Consider the following 25963-nt stretch of genomic DNA (forward strand, 5'->3'; position numbering starts at 1 on the left):
GTGAGGTTGAGCAGGTTGGCCATCTCCACGCGGCGCGGCCGGCACAGGTAGCGGTTGAAGTGGAATTCCTTCTCCAACTCCACCAGCTGCGCACTTGTGTAAGCCGTGCGAACCCGCTTGGACGCCGGGCCCGGCGGGCTCTTGTCCTCGCAGCTCTCCCCTGGGCAGGGAGGGAGAGAGGACGCTGAGTGAGGGGGTAAGGCCCCCCCAGGAATGGAGAGGGGTACTTCTCCACCTTCATTTTCCTGAAGCCCTTCCCCCGCCTCCAATCTGGCTGGGGCAGATACTTTTGAGAAGTAAGATTCCAAGGGATAACACACACACACACACACACACACACGCACGCACACCACCCCGGCTCGCCTCCCCCACCTCCCACCCCGCCTACCTATGAGTCGCACCTGCAACCTCCATCTGCATCTAGGGTACAATTTTACTTTGTCTTCCCCTTCATCCTAGCCCATCATCTCATCTCAACCCAAAGGCTATGAAAGACTTTAATACAAGACTAGGAGCAGCTGGCAAGGCCTCCCCACCACCACAAAGAAAGGCCAGGCTCCTTTCAATACTGCTTCCTATCTTGCTGCTGGGAGGGGGAGGGGGAAGGGCAGCTTTGCTTAGAGGCCAGTTCTTAAACTAAGCACCCAAGAAAGCTAAGGAACAGGGGTGGAGATCTTGGTGCCTTGATCCCCAACTGCATCCAAAGACAGGGATGTAATAAACAAAGACACAAACAAGCAAAACAAACAAACAAAATCTGTCCTGGAGTTTCAGAGGTCCCAAAGCCAGTCTGGAAGCATTTTGAGCATGGCAATACTAGGAACAGCGACCTCAACACTGCCTCCACCACCCCTGCCACCTCTCAGCCGCTTGTCCACTCCCTCACTGAGAAGACAAATGGATTTCTCCTGGGAGGGAGGGCCAGCTCCTGAGCTGTGGAGGGGAGGGACAGGAGAAGGAGTTGGTAGGCAGGAAGATATTTTCCTCCAGGAGGAGCAGCCTAGAGAGCAGCAGGCTGACCAGAAACCTGGTAACAAGTCACATCCCAGGCCTCAAACTAGCATGTTTATCTGTCTGAAAATAAACATCATTAGGGAGCACGAGGTCAGGAAATTTTAGGAATCAGTCTGAGCAGAGAGAAGGAGCAACCATCACCTTCTGACCATGCCTATCTTCTTTCACGTGTCCTAGATGAACCTGGGAAAGGAGGCTGTAGGGTCTCCTCTGTTTCCCAGCACATCCTTTCTCCCTAAGACATACTGGAATACCTGCCATGGATTATTTAAAGTGGGAGACTTGAACTAGGCTAGTTTAAGCAGATTTCAGGTTTATGCCTTGTAGGCACTGAGGGAGCAAGGCTAGTCTGGATTAAAATCCACCATTTGAGTTTCATGACCTTGAGCAAGCTTTGGCTCTACTAAAAGTTTCCTTATCTATAAAAATGGGGATGTCATTTTGTTGTTTATCACATATCTACCTTAAATTTTTTTAGAAAATTAAATAATTCTATAATGTTTGTTAATTACTTAGTATGTCTTTGTTTGTTGCCTGCTTGTTTGTTGTAGTCTTGTTGTGTAGCTCAGGCTACACAGAGATCCTTCTGTCTCAGCCTCCCAAATACTGGCATTCCAGACATGTGCCGTTAAACCCAGCCCAATTTTGAAAGACTGGCAGAAGGAACTGAGTTATGCCAGCAACCCAAGAAAGCATACAGTAAGTCCGCATAAGAAACATTAATGAAGTTCAGTCCCAGCATCCCAGAATTGCAGTGAGTTCACACTACACTCTGCTGAGAGTTTGAACCCAACCAGGGACACTAAGAAGGAAGGAGTAGGAATGTAGACATATGGTCTCCGAGGTTACCCTCAGAGCCCCTTGGTCTCTTGTTTCCTGAGTGATGGAGTTTTCTAGATCCAGAGTGACCCCCTCCCCTCAGAACTACCTGCAGTGGCACAGCTGTTCTTCTGCTTGGAGTTCTGTCGGGACTCTTTCATCCAAGGGAAGATCTGCTTGCTGATGGTCGCTGAGGAGCTGGATGCATTAGGCCCACCCTTGGCCTTCTTGGCAGGCACTCCTCCTCCAGGATTGGTGGGTGAGGATGGAGGCAGGGTAGGTGGTGGAGGAGGGGGTTGCGTTGGCTGCTGCTCTGAGTTCAGACCGGGAGGCTGGCTCCCACCACCCCCACCCTGGTTGTTCCCAGTGCCAGGTCGCATGCAGCTGCCATTGAGTTCAGCCCCTTTGTGGGCTGGGGCTCTGAGAGGTGCAGAGCTCTGGATAGAGCAGGCAGAACCTGGGTACTCAGTGTCCAGGGAGTTGGCGGCAGCAGTGGGTGGGTAGGGCTGATGGGGGTTACTGTAGCCATAGGTATCAGTGGCTTTGCTGTAGCCATAGCCTCCAAAGAGTCCTGGGTTTTCATAGTATGCAGCCTTCTGCATGGTGCACTCAAGAAGCTCCAGGGCCTGCTGACCCTGCTCAAATAACATTGACTACCACTGTGTCCTTCACCACCACTTCCAGTGTCTGCTGAGTCCTGAGAGAGCTGCTTCAGCCCCCAGGCTCCAGGTGACCTGTCAAGAAGAAAAGTGAGAGATCCCAAAGGGACTGTCATTGGCAAGACCAGTCCATGTAGAAGGACTAGCCCAAGCTCTAGGCCTCCCATCTACCTCATAGTGGAGAAATGGTCAAAGTTCTGGATCTGGGATTTTATGAAATGTATTTGAATTCCTTAAAAGTTAGAAGAAATTCATCATAAATGTAATGGGAGGAAAAAAAAACCCCACATTTCCTTTAGGTTAATTTTAGCCTGGCAAAGAGGCTCTCTCTTTCATTTTCAGGTGCTCCTAGAAAACTATTCTTTTTAAACTGCACGGAAACAAACTATGGCCTCATACATTTTACTGGCTGACACTTCCCTTAAACTGTGAGCCCCTCGCCTACATGGACTGTTGAAATTCATTCTGTTTATTCTTAACATCTAATGCCATGCGCTTCGTGTTGTAACTGCAATACATGTTTATAGATTGAATGAATGAATGAATTAGTGAATGAAAAGATGGGTCCATCTCTGATAAACCCTGTGTTTTGTTTACTTGCTTGTTTGGTGGTAGAGATCCTACCCAAGTCTTGTATACACAAAGCACTCCTCAGCTCATAAGCCCAGTTTTTTGTTTTTCACTTTTTGTTTTGTGGGTCCTAGGGCTTGAACTCAGGGCTTGGGCGCTGTCTCTGCACTTTTGTGCTCAAGGCTAGTACTCTACCACTTTAAGCCACAACTCTACTTCTGGTTTGGGGGCGGTTAGCTGGAGTCCTCAGAGACTTTTCTGCTCAGGCTGACTTTGAACTGTAGTCCTCAGATCTTAGCCTCTTGAGTAGCTAGGATTACAGATGTGAGCCACCAGCACCCAGATAATCCCAGTATTTTGATGGACAAAACAGAGATCTCTCCCACCTGGTTTCAAAACAACAGCATCATTCACAACGACTCAGTTTATTATGTGATGACAGGGTGAGAATCTGCCCAGTTATTTGTATGGATGAGCCCAGTGATGTCTAAAATGTGGCAAACTAGGAGATAAAGCCAAGGTGAGGATCTGAACGATTCCCCAGATTTGCCCAGCATGCAAGTAACTCATGCCTGTAATCCTGGCTACTAAGGAGGCTGAGATCTCAGGATCATGGTTCAAATCCAGCCCCAGGCAGCAAAGTTCCTGAGACTCTGATCTCCAATTAGCCATCCAAAAGCCAAAAGTAGAGCTCTGGCTCAGGTAGAAGAACACTATCCTTGAGCAAAAAGATTGAAGAACAGCTCCTAGGTTCTAAGTTCAATCCCCAGGACTGGTATACACACACACACACACACACACACACACACACACACACACACATGAAGGGGGTCCTAAGACTTATTTTAAAGCCACAGTAGATTTCTCCTCCTTATCTACATTCTTCTAGACCCTGTACTTTGTACTCAAACATTTTTTAAGGAATGACACTGGAAATGAATGAAGGGATTTAGATTTAAAATGCATGTAGTATGGGTAAATGGAAAATGTTTTATAACTTTATCATTTGTACTCTGAATCTATTATATAAATACATATTATCGACATCTTCTCTGAACAATCTATTTCATTCCCGTCTCCTGCCCATCTCACAACCAATGAGAGTACCTCTCAGGACATGATGAATGGGGCTCCGAATTCTGAAAGGAGAGGGGGAGAAGCTAAGAAAAATTCTGCCCCTTTTGTGTCCCTTAACTCTTCATGGGTCTTTTTTTCCTTCTTCTCATCCTTCCTCCCTTCATCTTCTGAAAGACTCCTAAGGAGTTAAACTATAACTAACAGTATTCAATCACTTTCGTCTGTTTGATAAAGAAAATGCACAAGTCAGCTCTCTGGTCTTAATTCTTGATCTCATCTAGGCAACTTTACTTTCCAGAAAGTTTCCCTAGCCTCTATCGTGGTCATCAAGATGGACCAAATTATATAGTTTATATGGCCCAATGGATCTGAGCACAGATATGAAAACCATTTCCCCATTCACTCGTTTCTCCCTCTACTTTCAAATTACCTTTTGTTTGGTAGCATTGTTGCCCATTTTGTTCTATAATGTAACTGAATATGACATTCATTTTTATGAGAGACAGGTCCTTCTCAACAAGATATATTATAGATACTAAAATGTGATACTATGGAAATTATTTCTATGAATACGTATAAATGTATGCAGTTCACATAACCACCTAACAAAGATAGACTGGTTCTTTTTCTTGTTTTGCTTTTTGTTCACTTATATTAGACTGATTCTTCCAATGAATTTCTTGTGTCTCTCCCTGACTATTAAAGTTATTGAATATCAAAAAAGAGAGACAAATCCTCATCCTGAGGCTAATATTTACATATGTTTTTCGCCAAGCCACAGGACCTGCCAATTGGGATTCGTTTCAGGACTTTCCTGAGACCTTGCTTCTGGGCTCAATGCGCTGAATGTCTAAGTGGCTCTCAGACCACCAAAATTTGCTGTTGCTTCTGTCATTCCAGAAGTAAAACAACTCCCTCCCCCAGGTTATCATGATAAGTGGAGCAGTCACATTAAAATTGCTTCTTTTAGAACTGGGCAGGTCTGTGGGACAGATGACTTTACATCTGTATTTGCTCCTGTGGCATACTTCTAGGAGGGAAAAATCCTGTGCACAGACCTCCAAGATAGGAGCTGTGGGTAGCTCCCTGAGCAACCAGCCTGCTCTTCTGCCTGTTTTGCCCTGTTTTAAGAATTTCCAGGCCCACTTAATGATGATCTGGTACCTTAATGTCCATTTCCCCAGAAGTGAGGGCAGCAGCTGTGCTGCCCTCACTGGGAAAGACTTTACAGACCCCCTGAAACACAATGACCCAAAGAAGGCCCTCTCCTCAAGGAAAACCTGAGAATATTGTTACTAAACTCGCTTTAAAAAAAAAGCCTTATTTCTTTCCAGAAATCCCTACTCCTTGTGAACTCTGCTTGAACCTAAAAAGCAGGACTGGGTCATAAATCACTTGGACAATGGTCAACTGTTCAGTGGCTCATCTTTTCGATCACCTCCCCCCCCCCCAAAAGGCTTTCTTTTCTCACCCTTTGGTACCTTTGCTCATCTGGGCTCCAAGACCCAAATGCCTAGGGGGTGAAGACAGGCCCTGGGGGTGGGGGGGAGGGCCCTAGCAAGCTAAGCTTGGCTTTTTTTTTTTTTTAAGTTTTCCATGGCTCTTTCCTCTTTCTCTGCTTCCCCTCTACCCTCAAGAGTGGTGGAGGGAGGGGGGGAGATGTGAAGGAGCAACCACCATATTCTCTTCTGTGCCATACTCTGGCCCTTTAGGAGAAAGGACACCAAAGAGACCTGGCTAGTCCTTTCCCAAGTCCCTGGAAGTTGACCAAGTAAGCCTGGGGACCTAACCCCAGGCCCGGAACACTGGGCCAAATGGTCACCAGCCGGAAGAAAGGCGTCCTCACTGCTGCTGCTAGCCTCTGGCCGCGCTGGCCGGCCGCACCGGCAGCAGCAGCAGCAGCAGCAGCAGAGCAGCGGAGCCCTGATACTTGCTCGCTGCACTTAATTCTGCCCAGGATCAATACCTAATATGATACCGAATAAATAAAAGGCGCTCACAGCGGCCAGGGGACGGGGTTATGAAGCAGCTGGAGCTCTCACGGTGCATATCAATGCACCTGTCATTGTGGTTTGTAACAAAATTTATGACTGCGACCACGGCGGCAGTAAACGCTTCAGTAAGGAATGAAAAGAAAAACACTTCCCAAGGCCCGGCACTTTTCAGAAGTGGAAAGCAGGCTCCGCGTAGGAGGCAGCACAGCAAAAGAATGCCCGGCCCCGCACCGGCCCCGCTCGCGCACGCTGGGAGCAGCCGGATTATATAAAGTAGCCGGCGCCCGCCCCGGTGAGCGGCTCCGTGCCGCTCCGGCGGCGGGAGGGGAGGCGCGGAGCCTCGCCGAGGACCCACGGCCCGCTGCCCGCCGCGGCCCGACTCCGGAAGGCTGGATGGACGCTCCGCCGCCCTCCCGGCGCTCGCTCGCAGTCGTAGGCAGTCGGCGAGGCCCGGGCCCGGGGAGGGGGGCTCGGGACGGGAGGAGAGGCCGAGTCGCCGGGCTCGGTGGAGGGCTGCGGTCGTAGCTGGTGGCGGGCGTTCCGTCCGTCCCCAGCGGTCTAAAGAGAAGGGCGCGGCAGTGGAGCGCGGCTTGAGACCTTTTCCCACCCCCGATCCTCTAAGGCTCTTCTGCCCGCTTTGCCTAAACCAAGGCCTCAGAAACCCACGGGGAATCTCTCGGGAAGCCAAACCTCCTACTGGGCATTCTTGTTCATTCTTTGGAATCGGGCGACGACTCTCTCCCAGATGGCTTTGCTACTTTCAGTTGTTTAAAATCCTCCTTGGCCGGCCTTGTTCAGGAGAGGATTTATTTACGTTTTGCCCCCAAGTTCTCCTGATCTCTCCACCGCATGAGATTCTTCTGCCCTATGGGGAGCCCTGGATGCGAATTCTAAATCACTCTTATTTAACCCAGATAACTCAATATTGTAATACAGCTTGCATTTAAGGCACTGGTTCACCCCCCATTAAAGCACCATAAATTTGAAGGCTGCTGATCGGTTACCGTGTAACAGGGGGCAGTTCACATCGAGATGATCCACTTCAAAGCCGCCCTTTGTTTTATGTCTTGATGTATGAATCTTGAGATGGCTACCTGGAGTTGCAGGACACATGGAAATGGAGTGAAATGTATTTATTTAAATCACCCTCACTCACCACAGTTTTGTATATGTGTGTTTTCTTGAATTTTGTCTCTCTTTTTGTAGGCTCCTCGTTTCTTTTGATATTCTGTGGAGGCAGATCTGGAACAAAATGGGAAACTCAATAGCAGCTGGTTTTTTCTTACAAACACACGAGGAGAGGCTTACCCACTTTAAGGGTGTTAAAATCAATGTGCCTATTGTATGTGGTGCCCAAAGCCATTCCAGATGCCCTCTTCCCAGCAGAGAGAAGACTGTTGGCTCCTGCGTAGCTAGAAGTCTTCCACACCGAAAGCTTTGGCTGGATGGGAGAGGGGAAACGGCCATACTCTCAAACCCTCTAACCAAAGTACACCAAGTGGGTCAGAGATGCCTGGAAAGCAGTCAGTGGAAGTGGGAGGGAGACTACTATTTAGAGCAGCAGGAGATGAAGGTAGGTATATTAGATGCACCTGAGTATATTCTTGTCCCTAGGATACCCCACAGGGTCCTGATGAAGAGGGAACTAGGGGTTGTTTTCTGGCTTGCACATTATATCTCTTATCTTAGATAGCTTCCCTGAGTTGATCCAAGTAAGTACCCCCCATGCCCTGGCCTGGGGTTGCACACTGTTGAGATTAGCAGTGCAAACTGCTTAAGAAATATACATTCTGTCCACTTCCATTCGCAAGTGCCATTGCTCAGTGAGCCAGTTCCCCAGAAACACACACACACACACACACACAATCTCTCTCCTCTTTGCAACTGCCCTGTGCAATTTGTCGACTCAGTAGTTTGCAAACACTAAGCTGCACCCAGGAAAGCCCCACACAAAGCGTTCCAGTGCCTCTAACGACCAGAAAGTGCAGCCATAAGCCTTTGAAGTGACCTTTGGCTCACGCCGCAATAACTCACCCCTTAATGAACACCCAACGGAAGCGCCTCAGAGAGATCGCAGCCCAGTAGGGCTCCTAACTTCGAGCGCGGGCTTCAGCATCCCAGTTGCCCCTGCACCACTCGCCAGACCCCTACCCCCAGAGAACTCTGCCGGGCTGGGGCTGTGTGGGCAGCGTGGTGGATGTGCAAGGTACCAGGACTCTCAAACCAGCTGTTCCAGATTCAAAGCCACTTGATATTAAACATTTATGTGGGTGGATATCAATTCCCCACTTGATTGTTTCTTATTTACTTCTAAAAGTCTTCAAGTAGAAGCATCATCTCTGAAGAAGAGCTAAGTTGGGAGGCCACCCTAGGGCTTCAGCCCCTTGATGCCCCTAACTAGATGTTCTTTTCCGTGGAGGAACTGGGTAAGTATGTGTCTGGGGTTTGTGGGGTGAGTAGTAAGTAGTACACTGTGTGATGTTTGGGTGTAGGAAGCTTTTGGAAGGGCAATGAAAAGAAGACCCTAAGCTGGCCAAAGGAAGAATCCCCAACGCCTTCTCCCATGCTCTCTTGCCAGCTCACCATCCAACACTGGGTCAACTTTGGCCCTTTGCATGCCCAAAATATTGTGCTTAACCTGGCTGGCTCCATGCCACCAACTCAAATGATCTTTTCCACAGCAGAAACTGGGGAAGCCAGTTTCTGGGGAAAGCCAGAAACTGGGGAAGCCAGAGGGAGCCCTGTCCTCAAGCTGTCAAGGAAGAGCTGGTTCCACACAGTCTCAGTCCCAACCCCACCCCCAACAGCACCCCAGGAAAACTCTTTAAGATAGGGCCCACACGGAGCCTTGGTGGGGATTATTGAAATTTTCGGGGAAGTTATAAGTGAGTGCTCCATGAGGCCAAATGAAATGCTGCTCGCAGTAATTGGATTCAGCTGACTAAACTGGCAGGCGAGCAGCTCCAAGGCAGTGAGCAAAGAAAAATGTCCACTGACTTTAAGTTTTGGTGGAGCCAAGTGCAGACAATTGACAAAACAACTTTACTGCTCTCCTTTGATGAGGCTCCTGAAAAATCAGTCCTACCCACAGGGCCTGTCCTAGTCTAAGCTTAGGGAGTGCCCCTTGCCTTTTGGGGCTTTTCCCCATGGAAGTCCAGTCAGGTCAGGCCCAGTGGCATTTCTAGGAGTGTGAATCCACTCACTCCAGCCTTGCTAGGGAGAGACCTAAGACACTTTATTCTCTCCTGCCCCAGCCAAGATCTTGGGGAATGAGTAAACAAAATGATAGGTGGGATGTGGGAAGGAATATATGATTTAACTTTCACTCTGGGTCCTTTGGGGGAGGACCCAGAAACACTAAGCCAGTACTGTCACTCCTCCAGTCAAAACCTTAAGATCTGTGTGAGAATGTCAGGACATCACCCAAACTCCTCAGTGTAGTAGTTTGGGGTTTCTTTTAAATTTAGGGGGAGAAACCTGGTAGCATAACTCCCAAGTTAAGAATAAAAAATTCTAAGCACAATAAGAGGTAAAGGCTGAGTGTGTGGGGCTGGCTCCCAGAACAATGCAAGGAGCTAGCTGGTCACCGAGTTTATTTTAAATACATATAAATCAATCTGCCTGCACGCAGCCTGGCAGCCCAAGACACGGAATTAATATGATGCTCTATCTTACTTTGACAGTGACAGTGTAAAAAAAAAGTTTCTTTTTTATTCATCCCATTTCAGCCCATTCTTAAACTGCACATTTACCCTCAAAATACTAACTCTAGCCCACAGTCTTCTCACCAGGCTCTCTTCAAACTGCCGCCACCACCACCCCCTTTGCTGCCAGCCACCCTCCAAGCCTGGCAAGGTAATGTCCTCCTCACCTTTGGTAGGCGGGGAACATCCCCACAAAGCACACCTCGTTACGATTAATCACCTTCCTCGATGTATATGTGGAAGTGTATCGAGGTCTACGCAGGCTGCCTCACCAATTGGCAATAATCAAGATCACAGATTTCACAAAATAAATCATATTTAGTATCCCACTTAGGGAAGCAAGCAGTCCCGTGCCCAAAGATTTCCATTTTGTCATGCAATTGCTTACCTGGATCCCAATTTATCATAAACCTGGTGTCCTCAGCCTCAGAGTGGGCGCCAGTGGGGGGCAGAGCTAGCCTTCCCCCTTTGTCTGCAGACAACACTGTCCCAACCCTGGTCTGGAGCGCTTGCAGACGCGCGGCCATATACCCAAGCACACAGAATTCCCGGTAGAACGGAACCAGGCTGAGGTTCAACTACCAATAAACGCAGGAGGAACGAATTCGTAGTCCCCGAGCTGGCTTCGCCCGTTCGCCTGCGCTGCGGGCTGGTCCGCCCGCCCGCCCGCCCGCCCGCCCGCCCGTCGGCTCCCAGGCCCACAGCAGCGGCCACTCGCGCCCCCACCTACTCTTGGGTTTCTGCCCAGCCCTCCCAGGCCCCCCAGAGCTCGGGGTTTGTTTTGCTTTCGGAACGTAGACCTTTCTGGATTTGGAGAGAGCCCCGGAAACCCCCTCATAGTCGGGAAATACAGACGCTGCTTCAAATGCGAGCATATTTGTTCACGTGACCCCAGGGAAGATTGTACTGATTGAGGCTGAAACTTTCACGCCATCCAGCCCAGGAGCGCAGCCAGGCCTGCGGGGCTGGGAGGAGGGGCTCAGGAGGCGTGGGATCCGGGCTTCTTTCCAAGGCAGACACGGGTGGGTGTGGGATGGAAGGAAAGCCTCCTTCTCGCAGCTTGGGACCTACCCAGTCAGGGCCTGGCTGCTGGCAGTGGGATGGGAGCTGGAGTCTCTCCCTGCAATGACCTCTGACCCTGGCCCGGTCTTTCCCCAGACAGGTCTGTGGATTGGAAATTTGAGAGGAAGCCTCTCTTCTGGAGAGGGCTGTGAAGCCCCATAAATTGAGGGTTCCCCCGGTTCCTCCGTCTGGTGGTATTTCATGTACGCAAGCAAAAGCCAGCAAGGCGCCCTCCCAGATGCCTATACCGAACCCCCCCCTCCATCCTAGAACCACCAACAAGGCCGTTAGGTTGCACAAGAGTAATGGCTTCAGCTTTCAAGGTGGGACCCACTGACACTCAGTCCTGGCCTTTCAGGTCACCAGCACCGCCACCACCGCCACCCACTTCTTTGGGCCAAGGATCCATTCTCAGACTCCGCAGGCAAGCTATGACTATGGAGCCAGAAAAGGCTGCCAGGACCCTAAAGCAACCCTCCCTCTCTGCATCCTGAGCACCGGGTCCTGGGAGTTCAAGATCCAGAGTCAACTAGGCTCAGGACCTCTGCCCACCAGGACCTGAACGGCCAGAGATCTGCGCAGAGTGGGTCCCCGGCCCAGTAACAGACGCCCTGGCTTCCCGCTTCCTGAGGCGCCACTAGGAAGGCGAGGGGGGCCTGAGAAATCAGTCACGGGCTTACCTGGGGCACACGGGAAGTTCTATTTTAGGAATATTGCATTACAACAGGATTCGCCATTTTCCAAATGTTTAGGTGGGATTTAGCGTACAATTTCTGGAGTGGGAAGAAAAGTGAAGCCCAGTGGATCGCTCCTGGGTTGCAGTGAGCTCCAAGGGAACTCCCCTAGCCAGGCTCTCACCCCCAAATCTTACATTATGAGACGCACCCACTCCCACTCCAAATTCGTATTTCATTGCCAGCTCTGAAGAGGCATGTTCCTCCAGATTGATGCCTGATCGTAGCTTGCAAAAGAGCAAGCCGACTGGCAGAAAACTGTGGCTGTGCGCAAAAGCAGAGCGCCAGAAATCCCCTGGCTCCCTACCCCGATGGCAGGGAGAGGTCTTGAAGGGCGAGTCGCAGGTCTGAGCTCTCCCTCCCCAAGCTGTTGGAGAACCTTTCCTTTTGTTCACCTGTCTGGCCATGCAGGAGGCCCACTCCGGGTGCCTCTCCGAGCCGGAACACGGGTTTCCCCCACCCCAACTCCACCAGAAGAACCCTGCTCCCCGCACCGCCCCCCCCCAGCCTCCTGCCAGGGGCCGAGCCTGCGGCCCTGAGGCAAGTGTTAAACCCCAGCCAAAGAGGGGGGGGCTGCTTTGCGGGAATTTGTCTCCAGGAAAGGATCTAAGCCTTCTTCAATCGGAGCATATGTTCATAGAGCAATAAACCGGAAAGATTTACAGTCCTCGCCCGGCCCCCAACAGCCTCACACCCTTTCAGGAATTACTTACGATGATTTATCACACCAACCCGAGCAATTGTCAGACTGATAAAATAGCCCGGGCCGGTGCCCGCCAAGTCCAGGCCTTGAGAGGCTGCTGGCTGCAGGCTGCCAGCCGGGCTGGGAGGCTTTTTGTGGGTTCTTCTCTGGGCCTACAAGGGGATGTCTGGGTGAGTCGAATTGGGTGGAGGAGGGGGAAGAGAGGGGAGAAGGATTCTCATTGAGAAAAATGCAGGCAGCTTAGAGAAAGCGTCCAGAATCTGCACTGGAGTCACTTGCTAAGCACATAAACATTTGTCATCTTTGAATAATTGAATTAATGTGTTATTGTTTGAATGTATAATTCATAACGGGGGAACTTTGTTTCCGACTGACGGGGGAAATATATACAGTCCAAAAAAGAAATGAAAACACACACACAACCCCAAAACAACCACCAAACACAGCCGGTCCCCGCTCTCGGAAATCCTTCTCAAAGTCAATGGAGGCATCTCGCAGACGAGAGGAAAGGAGGCGAATAAAGAGGCTGTCCTCTGGGGCACACAGGTCGGATCTTGGAGCTAGAGAAAGAGAATGCTTGCTCCAGCTCCCAGCTTCTCTCTGCAAGCTAGGAATGGGGTGGGCCAGAGGGCCAAAAAGGCTGAAATGGGAGCGAGGGAGACTGCTTCGGGATTTTTTATTTTTTCTTCTTCCACCTCAGCCGGGCTTGGTCTCCCTTGCATCTCCCCCACCCCCCCTTCTCCTTTCCCAGAGGATTTCCCTCATCCCGGACTCTCTCTTTCCCAAGGCAAGACTTCTTCTTTGCTTTTATTAGAGATCTTCGAAATAAATACCAAAATAAAGAGCCAAGAAGGAGAAACTCCTCGCTAGGGTGACAGAAGCCGCGACGCTGGGGTGGGGAGGGAGGGGAGCAGGAGAAGCAAGTCGGAAATCATTATCTGTTGGTTAAAACCTGCCTGGGGTAAAATTTCAACTCGATTTTATAGCCTTCTATTATGACGCAAAGAAAAATTTACGACCCTCGTTTGAAAAAAGGGGGCCCGGGCCTTTTCTCGCCGGTGTAAGAATAGGCAGCAGATGCCGTGACAGCCACCATTGTTCCCGGTAGACACAGGCGACCGGGCCACCTCCGTCCGCGTGCGCCAGGCGTGTCCCCAGCCGGGTCGGCTTTTCACAACTCCTGTTGTCTCGGAGCTGCCAGTGCGCACCCGAGCCCCCCACCCCTCACCCGGAGCCCCTCGCACACCCTCACATCCTCACCCATACCCCCCCCTCTCCCCCACCCCCCCACCACTCGGCCGCTCGCAGTAATTTTTCATAAGTGCAAAGCTTTGCTGAACCAAAGGTCACCATCCAAGCCACTAACAACTTCTCGCCGGCGCGCGCGGTTCCAAATCAGGAAGCAAAGGGAACTATTTGTCAGCGGCCCTGACAGCTAAGTTCATTAAGGATTTAAATCAGATGAAATAAAAGTCGCCCAAATATTTACCTGCCGGCCGCGGTCCCGGGCCCGCCGCCGCCGGGTGGAGGGCCGGGGGCGCCGCGCGGCCCCCCTCGGCGGGTGATATTCTTGGGATCCCTGCACTTTCCAAGTCGGAGAGAGCCCTTTGCGTGGCAGATTAATGACGACTCCGTGTTTCTTAAGGGACGTGCTGAATTAATTATTTCGCCAATCACGTGGTCGGGACTTGTAGAAATCTATTCTTATCATCTTCCCCGCACTTTGAAATTTCTCCGGGTTATGAAAGGCCCTCCCCCGACTGCTGGCGAACCCTGGCTGCCCAGCCCGGTGCGGGGGGCAGGGAGGGCTCCCCAACATGGCGGGCGCGGGGCGGGAAGCGCCGTCTGCCGGGGGTCCCGCTTTACTGTGCTGTCCTCGGGAGGCTGCGGACCGGCGTCCCTCCTCGTCCCCGCCGAGGACCCAATACTCGCCACCGTACTGATGTGGGCACAGGAGGAGCCATTAAGCAGAAGACGGGCAGAGGACAATCATAAAATGTGCCTGAATATTTAAACTTCTGTCTGTGCACTTATAAATACACATGTCCACGCGTCTGGGGTAAGCCCTTCCATATATTAAGGACACATGTCTGATTTTATGCATTCTGCTCATTTCCTGTCTCAAGCAAGACCCCATTTATTGGGGGGGGACTGCTGCCTTGGCCCCCTCTTCAAGGCCTGTGGCCAAGATGAGGGAAAGCCCTTGTGATAAGAATAGTGCACGGTACTTTTTATAGCCAGGAGTGTTTATTGTTGTCTGAGGAGGGCGGGAGAAGTGTAGAAAAGTAGGTGCTGGAGGCCCCAGTGGGGATGAGCAATGCCAGAAAAGTAGGAACCCAAGACTGAAAACTAGCAGGGTCAGGTCAGAGCAGCCACTAGTCAGTCAGCTCGGCCTAGAACCAGCCCTTAACTCCCAGGATCTGGGGGGGGGGGGGAGACATGGGGGGAGCAGAGGATTTCTTATACCACAAGTCAGAAGCTCTCCTCTGAAGGCCCCTAGACTTAGGGGGCCTGGAGCTGGCAGGCCAGTGTGGAGCCCCCTATTAGCCCAGACAGCTATTTCTGTTTTTTTCAACAAATACTGTCCACCAGCCTGCAGTCTGAATTCAACCTCAGGCTTTCTAATGATCACAAAATATGATGGGCAAATTGGGAGTGAATTTAGGGGAGTACATACTAATTGCTAAGCCTTATAGGGTTTAACCTTCACACTTGAGGCACCAAATAAATTAAAGCCTAATTTATTACGAAAAAAATAAGATGCTTGTTTATATTGAATGGTAGTTTTTAGAAGTCCTAACAAAGAATTTTTTTCAAGGCACCAAACAGGAGGGAGAGTTGTTTTTGCTACACCTTTTATTATTTCAAATATAGATCAACAAATCACATCAAAACTACAGGCAACAATTAGCATAAATAATATTTTAATCAGTGGCAGCAAAACATCAGTCAGTTCTATTTTTTTTAAGCATCTCACGTGAAGAGAGGCTCTGAGGCTGACTGACAAATGTCATCTCACAACAAAAGGCTGCAGTGGACAGAGCGAGATGGCAGTCACAGGAGCAGTGCACTCAGCAAACACTTCACTCCCCCTGTCACAACCCCAGCGCAGGCTTCAAAAAACTCCACCACCAAAACACACATTTCGGACTCATATTTGGAGGAATAAACTGAAAATAAATAATAGCAAATGGGTACTGGAGCCTTAGCACACCAAACTTTCTCCAGAGCATGTTCCCAGATGGAAACTCATTTCCTGCCCTGAATGGTTGGGGTCTCCTCTCTTTCCTAGTCCACTCCTGTGGGCCCAAATGGATACTGGGGTCCAAGTGGGTCACCAGGAAAGGAGCTGCCCTCTGGGCCAACAAGCCTTCATTAACATTTCAAAAGACAATCCCTCAAAGCTGAGAAGGGGAGCTGAGACTTATAAACAAAGAAGTTGTTTCTCCGATTAAGTTACTTTCCAAAATAGTGGGGCTATGTTTGAGAAGAAGCTGGGGTTTTCTTCAGCAAAACATGTCTTTTTGGCTTTCTTTTGGGGCAGGGGTGAAGGCATCATGGCATTTGGTCTGAAGCTGGATAAGTAACCAGAACTTCTTGGGAAAGGGAAAAATCCATATAATAATCTATAATATCTATTTAGTTTGGATATTGTGAAAATATATAGTTTTTACCCATCCAAGGAGAAGGTGCTGTGTATGCACATATTTGGGTTTTAGGAAAGCATCTTAGCAACTTTCCAATTTGCTTAAGGATAACGACTCTTTTCAAATGCTACATCCAAAGACTGCTCTCCATGTTGGAAAGGGGAGGGGAAAAAGAAGAGAAGGGTAGTTAGAGTCCAAAAGGTTAAGGGTTTAGAGGTCAGTTCTCCCGGCTGAAATACAGCTAATCGAATAGAAAATTTGTCCTCTGGATGAACCTGATTCTGTAATTTAGCCAAACTTCAGTAAAATACCTTTTCAGCTTCTCAACGTGAGGGCGTCAGAAAAAAGACGTCTTGACTATGTATGAACTCTGTGCTTTTTGTCATACAAACAATGATGGGAATAATGCAGGAATATCCATCTTTAATATCCCGACGTGACGATATTCAAGTATTGCCATGTGCAAGTCTGAGAGCCAGGCTCACCCCAAGGAGGAACAAAGAGCTGTCCCCAGGGTCTAATACAAAAGACCATGGCTTGGATGATACTTTAGAGAAGTGGAATTTTAGCATAGGGACCTCAGTGAATACCTGCCCTTAGCTCTCAGGAGACACAGAACCAAAGAACATGCTACAAGAAAAAGACTTTTTCCCTCCCCTCCACTTACATGTATTTTAAAGAGTGCTACTAAAACCTTCTAAAATGTTCTGAAGTATTGAGCAAATAACTTCATTATAGATCTTAGAATTAAGATTTAAGTTTACCCCATCTCCCTCCTCCTCATTTGTCACTTTTTGGTGGCTAGAGTCAGAGGTCTCCTTTTTTGGAGCACAAGGTTTTGGGGGTTAAAACTTTCAAAAATTCATTTCATTTGAGTACATCAACTCTAGTTATTACTTTTGACTCTTTGCACCTTATCCTTAATACTCAACATTTTAGAAAAACTGAGCTTTGAGCTCTTCACTGTGATAGCATACACAAAAACAGTAACTTAAAAATGTCTGTCTTGTTGCTTGATACTTACTGTTTTTAAGCCATGGTTTTTAAAGCAAAGAAGAAGGCCTAAAAAGTTTATACTTTTGCAATTTCTGCTTCTAATTGATAGCCTGGAAAAAATCTCTTATTGAATTTGCTTTAAAAAAAATAAAACTTCAGGGAAAACCCTAAGAATAACTTTTGTGTACTTCTAGGCATAATTCCTTAATAATAATATAAAAAGACTTCACGTACCCACTTTTTCTCAATTGCACAGCCCAACCCCCACATAGGCCATATATGTATTCTTATCAAATACTGCAATGAGGAATATTTGGGACATATGGAATTCAGTTGGAACAGCAAATCCAGTTATTATCTAACAAATCAGAGCATGGAGGTTTTGTTTTCATTCCTCAGAAAGAAAATGTTGGGGCCATTTGTTTCTTTTATTTTCCCCCCTTGTCCTTCAGCCACCCAGAACTGCTTATAAGCACAGTGCAATCACAGCCTAAGCACATGTGGAAATACAGAACTCAACTTTGCTTCTCTCTAGAAGGATTAAAGGCCCTAATACTTATTTCCAGGGGGTACAAAGGGAGTGGAGATCAAAATGCCAGTTAAAGCCAAAAGTAAGTGTACACATCTCTGACTTAGCTCCTTGAAGCTCAGCCCCTTTACCCTCTCAAGATTTTTGGCAGGAAGGTGTCAGTTATTTTCTGTACCACAACCCCCAACAAATAAATAATAAAGCAAATATAATCTAAACATAAAACAACCCATTTGTACTTCCTTCTCAGATTTATTTCTTTGAGCATGGGGCCCCTGGGAGCAGGACATTTCTTTTTAGCACACTGGCAATAATATAAGACACCTCAGAAAGTTCAGAAATTTTGGCCAGCACTCCTTGTCCCATTGGAAGTATCTAGCAGAGGGGGCCAACCTTCTGCCTCAACTCCCCCACATTAAGTAAACCACGAAGCTCCCTGGAGGGGTGGAGTGGGGGAGAATGTCCAAATTCACACTGGGATAAAGCATCCAACCTTCATTTGCAAATTCAAAATCCAACAGCAGAGATTTTCATGAGTTTAATGACTCGCCAGGGTTTTATGTTCTCAGTAGCTCCTGCCATAGGATTATATACTTACAGAATCCCGCCCACCCTCCCACCCCCATCCCCACTCTAGGGAGGGGGCTGCCCTCGGGAAGGATGCTAGCCTAGTCCGAGGGAGGCCTGCAAGCCCCAGGTCCACCCCACAGTACCTTAGAACCCAGCGCGGTGACAGCAGGCCCGGCCTGCCCCCACAGCTTCGGCTCAGCCTGGAGCACAGACAGGGGTGGGCCCAGGGTCCCCACTTCTATAAGGCCGTCAGGTCCGTAAGGTGGTCCTTGGCCACTGGCTGCAAATGCTGGCCCGGGGCAGCGGAGGAGGAGGAGCAGGAGGACGAAGAAGACGACGACGAAGAAGACGACGACCTGCCCTTGGTGTTGGGCAGCTTGTGGTCTTTTTTCCACTTCATCCTCCGATTCTGGAACCAGATCTTGATCTGGCGCTCAGACAGACACAGGGTGTGTGCGATTTCAATCCGACGACGCCTAGTCAGATACCTGTTAAAATGAAATTCCTTTTCCAGTTCTAGGACTTGCTGCCGGGTGTAGGCCGTCCGGGAACGCTTGGGCTCCCCGCCGGTGTAGTTGGGGTTCACTAGGAGACAAAACAGACAGTAGAGCCAGGTCAGTGCCCCGCCACTGCTTAGGCCCCTGGCCTCGGCCGCGCACTTCCTGGCGGGCCCAAGGCCCGCACAGCCCTCCCTGCGCCCTCCAGCTCGCCTGCTTCCTCCCTCCGCCCTCTCCCCAGCACACCCTCCCTGGCCTCCACCCCACCCCGCTCCACTCCGCCAGGCTCCCAGCCCAAGACCCTTCTCAGCCGCCGTGCCTCGGCTGGCCCACCCAGAGCTCCGGATCCCTGCGCATTTTGGAACGGCGCTTCTCCTCCTCTGCCTGCGTCCCCTCCGCTTTGAAAATGGAGTCCTCCCCCACCCCACCCCCATCCCCACCCCCTTTTGCTCCCACAGCCAAAGCAGTCAGCCACATGGTCCCGGCCTGCTCCCTCAGCTATAAAAATTTATGGAGAGAGTAATTGCGGCACCCAAGGAAGCTTCACACGCCCCCACCCGCTGGCAGCCCCTCCCGGGGGCTCAGTCCACTGGAGGGGGGTGGGCACAGCGGGAGGTTGCTGGCCCCACGCCTTACCCGAATTCACGTGCACCTTCTTCATCCAGGGGTACACCACGGCCGGCTGCTTGAGGGCCGTCCCGGGGGACGGCTGCTTGGGGCCGCCGGGCTGGCTGCAGGCCCGGGCGCCGGGCAGGGGCGCGGGCGGGGGCGCCGGGCACGGCTCTCCTGGGGCACCGTAGTGGCTGCCGGGCCCGCTGGGCTCTTGCCCGTGACCCCGAGCAGGCAGTGCAGAGCCCGGCCCAGGGCCGCCGCCTCCAAAGGGCTGTTCACCAAAGTCGGGCCGCGAGTAGAGCCCCGGGGGCTGGAAGTCAGCACCCGGCGCGCCGCCGCTGTAGTAGTCGGCGCCCTGCTCGCCTAGGTAGCCGCCTTGCAAATATTCCTCGCACGGAGGAAACTTGGGGTCCACATACTTGGAGTTCACCATATACGAACTCATGGCCATTAATTTCAGAAGGTAGAAAATACTAATTTTTCTCGTGTTGTCTTTTTTTCTCCTTCCACAGGGCCCTCCTACTTGCTGTCAACTGAATAAAGTTGGACGGCCATGTGACCAGGCCAGCCAATGAGGAGGCAGCGAGTTTATCACCGGGTTGGTGAGCATCTCATAATTTTCACAAATTTAACTAAATAACATACGTGTAATCAAGTGACTCGCCTTGCCACAGTTGAGGGTCCCTGCCAGATGTTAAAGTAGTTCCAACCTCAGCATCCCTATTCCCAGCAGGTAACCTCGGGTTTTTTCCCTCCTCTGTCCCTGACTTTGCTAACCTTCTTCCGTGCCCTCTCCACTCACCACAACCTGAAGCAACTACTCCAAATGGGCACAGTTCAGGGGAAAATGAGTAGTCTAGTGGGGAGCAAAGCCAGAAAGGGTAGGGTGGGCAAGGTGCCTCTGCCTTGGACAGAGTGCCTTAGGCGGGCAGCTTACCCGCCCAGGCGGCGGGAGACGGGACTCTGCCATACAAAGACTGTGTCCTGGCTTTGTCTTCCTCAGGGTCACCCAAAAGATATCAGAATCTGGCGGGCCTGAATTAAGTTAGGCAATGAGTAACCACCATGCTTTCCTACTTTTGCCCAGGACAGGGTGCTCCTAGCCTAAGCTGGGCCTTGCTGTGTGGCGGGAGGACGTCAACGTTCAGGCTCCTGAAGAGTGTTGGGCCAGAAAGGTGGCGAAGAGACCTCTCTGAAATGTACCACAAGGTCCCAGTGAACTTCTTCCCAGATTGCTTTCTTCCCATGCGAGGATTTTAAAACCCCGTTTGGGTTCCTTTGCCATGTATATTCTTGGAAAGCTGAACCCAGCTGGTCTTTTACCTTGCTCACAGGACACCCAAACCTAGCCCTTTGGCCTTGTGGCACCCACTGAAACCTCTATTTAAAGGTGAGGATCTTTTCCAGAGAAAGGCTGCCCAGTGTCACCAGGTGCAGTCCTTCCTCCTGAAGTCCACGGCAAAAAAAAAAAAAAAAAAAGGAAAGGAAAGGAGTTCTGACCTGTACCGGCAGCCTCTACTCTCTCGCCAGTCAGCTTATTTCGGTGAAACGTGAAGTTTTTGCATCGACCATATATTCCCCTAGAATCGAATCTGTGACTATGTGGATACCACACAAATTCGGTTCTACAGGGTATATATAGACAACGTTACAACTTCAGAAATCCAGCACAGATATCCAGACTGCTGCCAGCTCTGGTCTCTTCTTCCTCCCAGCCTCCTCCGCCAGCTCCAAGAAGCCCGGCTTTCAGAGACAGTTCAGGTAGCTTGGTGACAATTCGAAGTAACGAGTTCCTCCATTTCTTTGCCAGAGCCAGGGCTGAGCTACTAGGACATTCTTCTTTAAAAAGAAAAGAAGAAAATAATCCACCTCAGAGATGATGGTTCCAATACCCTTTCTCAGGATCCATATACCTTCCCTACTTCACTCAGTGGGTTTTCTTGTTTTGTTTTGTTTTCTAGGATTTTTTTTTCCACCAGAAAGGAGCAGATACCTTCAGAAGCAGAAAGAAAAAGAAAAGAATCAAAAGAGGAACATCTCTAGCTTTTATTCCTTTTCTCACTGCCTAGTGGTGTCACAGCTAGTTCTCTCAGAAGTCACATATTTACCTTCTCGGGCCCTCAGCCCGCTGGCCTTTCCGTCCCTCCGCTGCTGCAAACCCAGAGGCTGGCGCTGCTCTCAGGCACGGAGCCACCCCGGGCTGAGACCAGCACGCTAATGGTGAAGGGCAGGGCGAGGGGTCATTCGAAATCATTTACAAACATATCACAAAGTTTCATTATTTTTGCCTTCCAGACAGCAGCACACAAGAGTACAAAAGTTCACGAATTTCACCCGCCCCAGTGCCTCCACACTGCCCGGGGTTTGCCCCTCAATTCAGGGCATCAAGAGCACAGATGCACGCAGGGGCCAGACCGACTTCAGTGGCAAAAAGGATGCCCTGGATTGCGAAGAGATTTTAGATGCCTGATGGGAGGCTGGAGATGTCCAATTTTTAAAATTGCTTTACTCACTTTCCCCATAATAAAAAAATGACTTTCAAAGCTTGGGTTTGGATGGATCTGGTGGGGGTTTGGGCAAGATCAATGCTCCTACCAAACCTAGCAAAATCAGTTGTTTACTTCTGCTGTGTACTGTGTATGACGCCCCTCTCAATTATTTGGTTCTACCATTTTAGCTATCTCTCAGAGGTTTCTTGGGTGCCAATTCTAATAATAAATGGCTGTAAGGCTGCTGAATCTGTTTTCCCAGGAGGGCCTTCACAGTTTCCCCTAATGTCACCTACCCACCTTCCTCAGGACACTGGGCCTACCTAGGGTTTATCTAGACAAACTGGGGGAGCCTGCGGGTCTGAGCAGAATTGGGGGCGAGTATACACATTTTCATATTTGTTAGACGCTGTGACCTGCATTTCACCTTATTGCTCGCCTTGTTCAGACAGGTCAAAGCCAATGAGTTATTGATGAACAAAAGCGTTAAATATTCACCTCCCGCTCAACTGCCCATACTAATGCTTTTGATCTCCATGGCTTTTTGTGCTGTGTTCAGCTACGAGGCGCCAAATGTGGGTTTGTAAGAGAGCAGCTCTGCAGAGATGAGCACTCAGAGCCAGGGCTGCAGAAGAAGGGGGGCGAATCCAGGGAGATCTGGGGACACCAAAATTTTCCACTGCAGCCCAGAGCCAGACTGGTGATGGAGGGGAACTACATTCTGGGTGGATCTCAGCATCTCTGGGTGAGCACAGCCCCTCCTCTCCCCCCCCCCCACACCAGGGTCAGCTAGGCTACCCAGCCAAACTGGATAAAGAAATCTGGCCCGGAGCCCAGCTCCTCTATGAAGAGAGTGTTACACAGGGGTGGGGAATGCCTGGTTCATTGAACCCTTGCATATGCCACCTTTCATCCATATAAAATCCACTGAGTTTCACACTGAGGGAGGGGCCACTGTGTGTGTTTTTTATTTTTTTAATCTTAATGAAACTATCTTGCAGGAGCTGGCACAGGACTCTTCACCATCCTACTGTTGTTAGCTGCTTAGGCAGGTTAGATTTAAACTTCTCAGTCAAGGAACCCTGAGAGTTTCTGGTTCTACATCGTCCAATCCTGCTCGTATTTCTTTGCAACACCATCAAGTCTGGTGCAGAAATTATTGAAGAAGTTACCAAAGAGCAGAGGTGAAGGAGAAGAAGCATGCCCTCCCTGCTCTGCCAGTGTCCCAGACCCAGGGCCCACCCAACTAGAGCTAGGGCAGGGAAGAGCAGGACCAGCATGCTCAGGGAAAGCTTGGGGTCCACAGCCTTTCCTGGAAGGGGGCCAATTCAATACACCTAGGGCCAGCAAAGGTTATATTTTGGTTTTCTTTTTGACACATCGATTTTAAAATTAAGAAATAAACAGGAAGGAGGTTGGGCTAGACTTGGGCAGAGGTGGCTGAAGTCGGCTGCAGGCAGAATCCAGTTGCCTTGTTTACTCTGTCAGTTTGAGCAGGAGGAAATGCTACCGCCACTCCTTAAATAGGTTGGGCTGTTAATTAGCTTTAAGCTCTTAAACCAAGGGAGCGCTCCTGCCTGCGGAGCTGCACCTGTGCTGAGCGAAGCTCGGGTTGGGGGGAAGATCTGGGAAGGCCCCGGGAGGCTAGGGTGCGACTCCGCAGTGCGTTCCCTTAGGCTGATGACTGTGAACTAGGCCCCCATAAAATCTTTCTAGAAACTCAACCCAGGACCTCCACTTTCTAGAAGCCAGTTCTCCTAGCGGGTAAGGCCTAGGGATGCAGGTCACTCCTCTTACCCACCCACCCTGCCCGCGCGGCCCTTCACCAGCCACCTCCCGCCGTCCGTTCGCATCAGTACCGCTTTTTCACAATTCGGAAGAAACGGGAAGGTACTTACAGCAGCGGTCTCTCACTGGCCCGGAACCTGTTGCAATGAAATCGGGGGTCAGTTAGACCTTATAGCATAAGAAAGCAGAAATAGAAAACACACAGGAAAATGACAACACCCGAACACCCCACAGATACCCAGACCTCGCTGCTTCTGGTGCCCGACCGCCCCTGGGTACTGCGCAAAGTTCGGTGCTGACTGCCACCCGCGAGGGCAGACCCATGTGGAGTTCGAAGCTCCTCGCCTCCCCAACTCCGTGGTTGTTTGGGCCGACTCTATCTATAGCAGGGTTGCCAATGGGAAAACGGAAAACATCAGAAAATGGGCCTTTGTGAGTTTCCTTCGTGCACAATCAGCCCGTTGGGTGCTTGTCCACTGGGGAATGGAGTTGCCTTTCCATCTGTCCCCCACCTTAGTTCCTGATCTTTCAGTTCGGACTCCTTTTCCAGTTTCAGCTTTGTTTCAAATTCCTCAGCCTTGATCACCGACTACCTCCCCTCTCCCCAAATCTGACTTCTCCCCAAAGAAGGTTTAAGCATGGTTGGACTTGCCTTTCCACTTCTTAAACAATTCCAAACAAAGAGCAATTTCCAGGAGAAAATAAGGACTCAAATGATAACCAAGGAGGGGGAAAAGTCAATGAGTTTAAAGGTAAACCGCAATGCTTTAGATCGTTACCTAATTCCATGGTTATGACATGAATGTTTCAGCATTGCTGCCAGAGGAACCCCAAACCCAACTCACAAAGCAGTGGATCCCCCAGGGCTTGCTGTCTAACTTTAAGTGTTCAGTCTTCTCCAGTTTTATTCTAGGGTGGTCATTGGCCCTGAGAAGTCTCAGGGCTAAGCCACTTTGAAACTCTTCTCCCTCTCCCCACCCACATCACCCAGTATTGTTCTATCCCTGAAGCAGATGCCCTGTCACAAGGAGGAGAGAGGCAGTGCGCCCTTCTTGTGAGGTGCAAGCCCACACTTCCTAACTTTCCATGGCCAGAAGAGGAGAGAAGAAACCTAGGATTTCCATTCTGTTGATTAATTTTATTTTAAGCTAAAATTACAATTAACTTCGATGGGGCATCCCCCAAACAGAAGTCAGGGCAAAGAAATCTCCCACCTCTGAAGTTGTGATGGAAAAAAGTAATAGGTGACTTACTGTTGTTCTTTCCTAGTAGGCAGGGGAGCTGAGAGTAGAACTGTCTCCTTCTGAGCCCGGCGCTGGCTAGAGCCCTCTCACTTTCCTATCGCTGCTCCAGGAACCAAGCATCTGCACTTGTATGCTCTTAACCTAATTTATGGTGGGAATTATATTTTGGCTTGTCAACTCTCAAGCCATAAAACAAAGTTTATTGGAATCACGTGCTCGTAAATAGCCACTCAGGTCCCATCTCTGCAGAACCATAAATAACCTTTGGCTTTAAACTTTTATTCACTAAATAAAGGTTCACTGCAACTGTTCCCTCAGATTTAAATAGTTCCAAATATCCAGAATTCAAGTGAGGTCATATTCATATCAATACCCCAGGCTTTTCAAATAGCATCTTTTCAGAGAAGGTTGCTTAAATTGGGAAGATAGTGCTATTTGGGAAAGGCTGGTTGGTGGGCATTTCTTATGATTCTTTGGCTGCATTCACTGTGAGTACTATCAACTCCTTTATTTATTTCGATCGTTCTCTAGCTTTCGATGTGGTAAAGAGAAAAGCAAAGGCAACTTCTTAATTGCTTTTCCCAGTTGTAGGGAAATATTTGATATTTTTGTTTAAGTTTCAATAGAAAAAGGATGATTAGGGAGAGACTGGGTGGGCTTGGGGGTGGGGTAGCAACTGGAATTACCACTTGGCTTCCTCTGTATTGTTGTGGATAGGCTTGGTGAAAGTTGAAGATAGCCACATGTCTGGAAGTTTCTATAATTTGCTTAGATCTGAAAGAGAAGCCTTTGCAAGTGGCCAAACTGCTTAAAACAGCAAGACTTGGAGTTTGGTGAAGTGAGAAAGTAGAGAATAGCCCCACCGGAATCTTTGGCCACTGAGGTTCTAAAGGAGGTTATAAAACCATAAAACATCCCTGGTGTGAAGAGGCCTGGGTGTGAGGAAGCAAATGAGACTCTTCAGGAAGTCAAGCCCAGGAAGCTGCACATCCCCATCGCCCACCCTGCCCTCAGCCACAAGGCTCTGGGCCTCGGGGTCCCTGAGGACTCAAAGAGGAGTGGAATCCCAAAGGAGCTCCAGCACGGCTACCCCCACTAGAGGAGCGCGTAAGGAAGAAGGACAGAGGGTTCATTCAAAGTTCTGCTGAGTAAGGCCAAGTGCTGTTCTACCAGAGAGTGTGGCATCTCTGCCTGGGAAGGGAAGGTAGGAGCAGGAGAAGGAGGCCAGGAAATGATCCTAGCTCCTAATGATGGG

At 49.7% G+C, this 25963-nt stretch overlaps 2 protein-coding genes across 3 annotated transcripts in view; both read right to left on the bottom strand.

The window, feature by feature from the left end:
* The window catches only part of Hoxd3 (homeobox D3), a 3778-nt gene extending 1295 nt beyond the window's left edge, over window positions 1-2483 (bottom strand). The window contains exons 1-2 of the mRNA XM_090342585.1: window positions 1943-2483; window positions 1-160 (exon numbers count right to left, since the gene is read on the bottom strand). The exon at window positions 1-160 is cut by the window's left edge and continues 1295 nt beyond it. Of these exons, the coding sequence (XP_090198711.1) occupies window positions 1-160; window positions 1943-2483 (701 nt within the window). The remainder of the gene's footprint in view (window positions 161-1942) is intronic.
* Window positions 2484-2494: 11 nt separating this feature from the next.
* On the bottom strand, window positions 2495-20741 carry Hoxd4 (homeobox D4). 2 transcript variants are annotated; one of them, XR_016537245.1, is made up of 3 exons: window positions 19212-20741; window positions 18222-18663; window positions 2495-2567 (listed from the first exon to the last, which is right to left on the bottom strand). XR_016537245.1 is itself a non-coding variant. In XM_090342587.1 (2 exons), exons 1-2 carry the CDS (start codon window positions 19636-19638, stop codon window positions 18317-18319), a joined length of 774 nt encoding a protein of 257 aa, XP_090198713.1. In that variant the 5' UTR covers window positions 19639-20741; the 3' UTR covers window positions 18165-18316. The 2 variants fall into 2 exon arrangements, 1 of the variants encoding a protein (XP_090198713.1); XM_090342587.1 differs by lacking the exon at window positions 2495-2567 and having other exon boundaries at window positions 18165-18663.
* Between the last annotated feature and the right edge of the window lie 5222 nt (window positions 20742-25963).

The sequence above is a fragment of the Megascapheus bottae genome, chromosome 12, assembly GCF_031878675.1.
Source record: "Megascapheus bottae isolate mThoBot1 chromosome 12, mThoBot2.hap1, whole genome shotgun sequence".
NCBI classification, from domain to species: domain Eukaryota; kingdom Metazoa; phylum Chordata; class Mammalia; order Rodentia; family Geomyidae; genus Megascapheus; species Megascapheus bottae.

What these genes read in the sequence shown, in the direction of transcription:
- Hoxd4 (XM_090342587.1), bottom strand. Translation starts at nt 19,638, where the DNA reads ATGGCCATGAGTTCGTATATGGTGAACTCCAAGTATGTGGACCCCAAG. An exon ending in GAAGGTGCACGTGAATTCGG is followed by an intron (nt 18,664 to 19,211) that starts GTAAGGCGTGGG and finishes TTTGTCTCCTAG; the next exon opens with TGAACCCCAACTACACCGGC.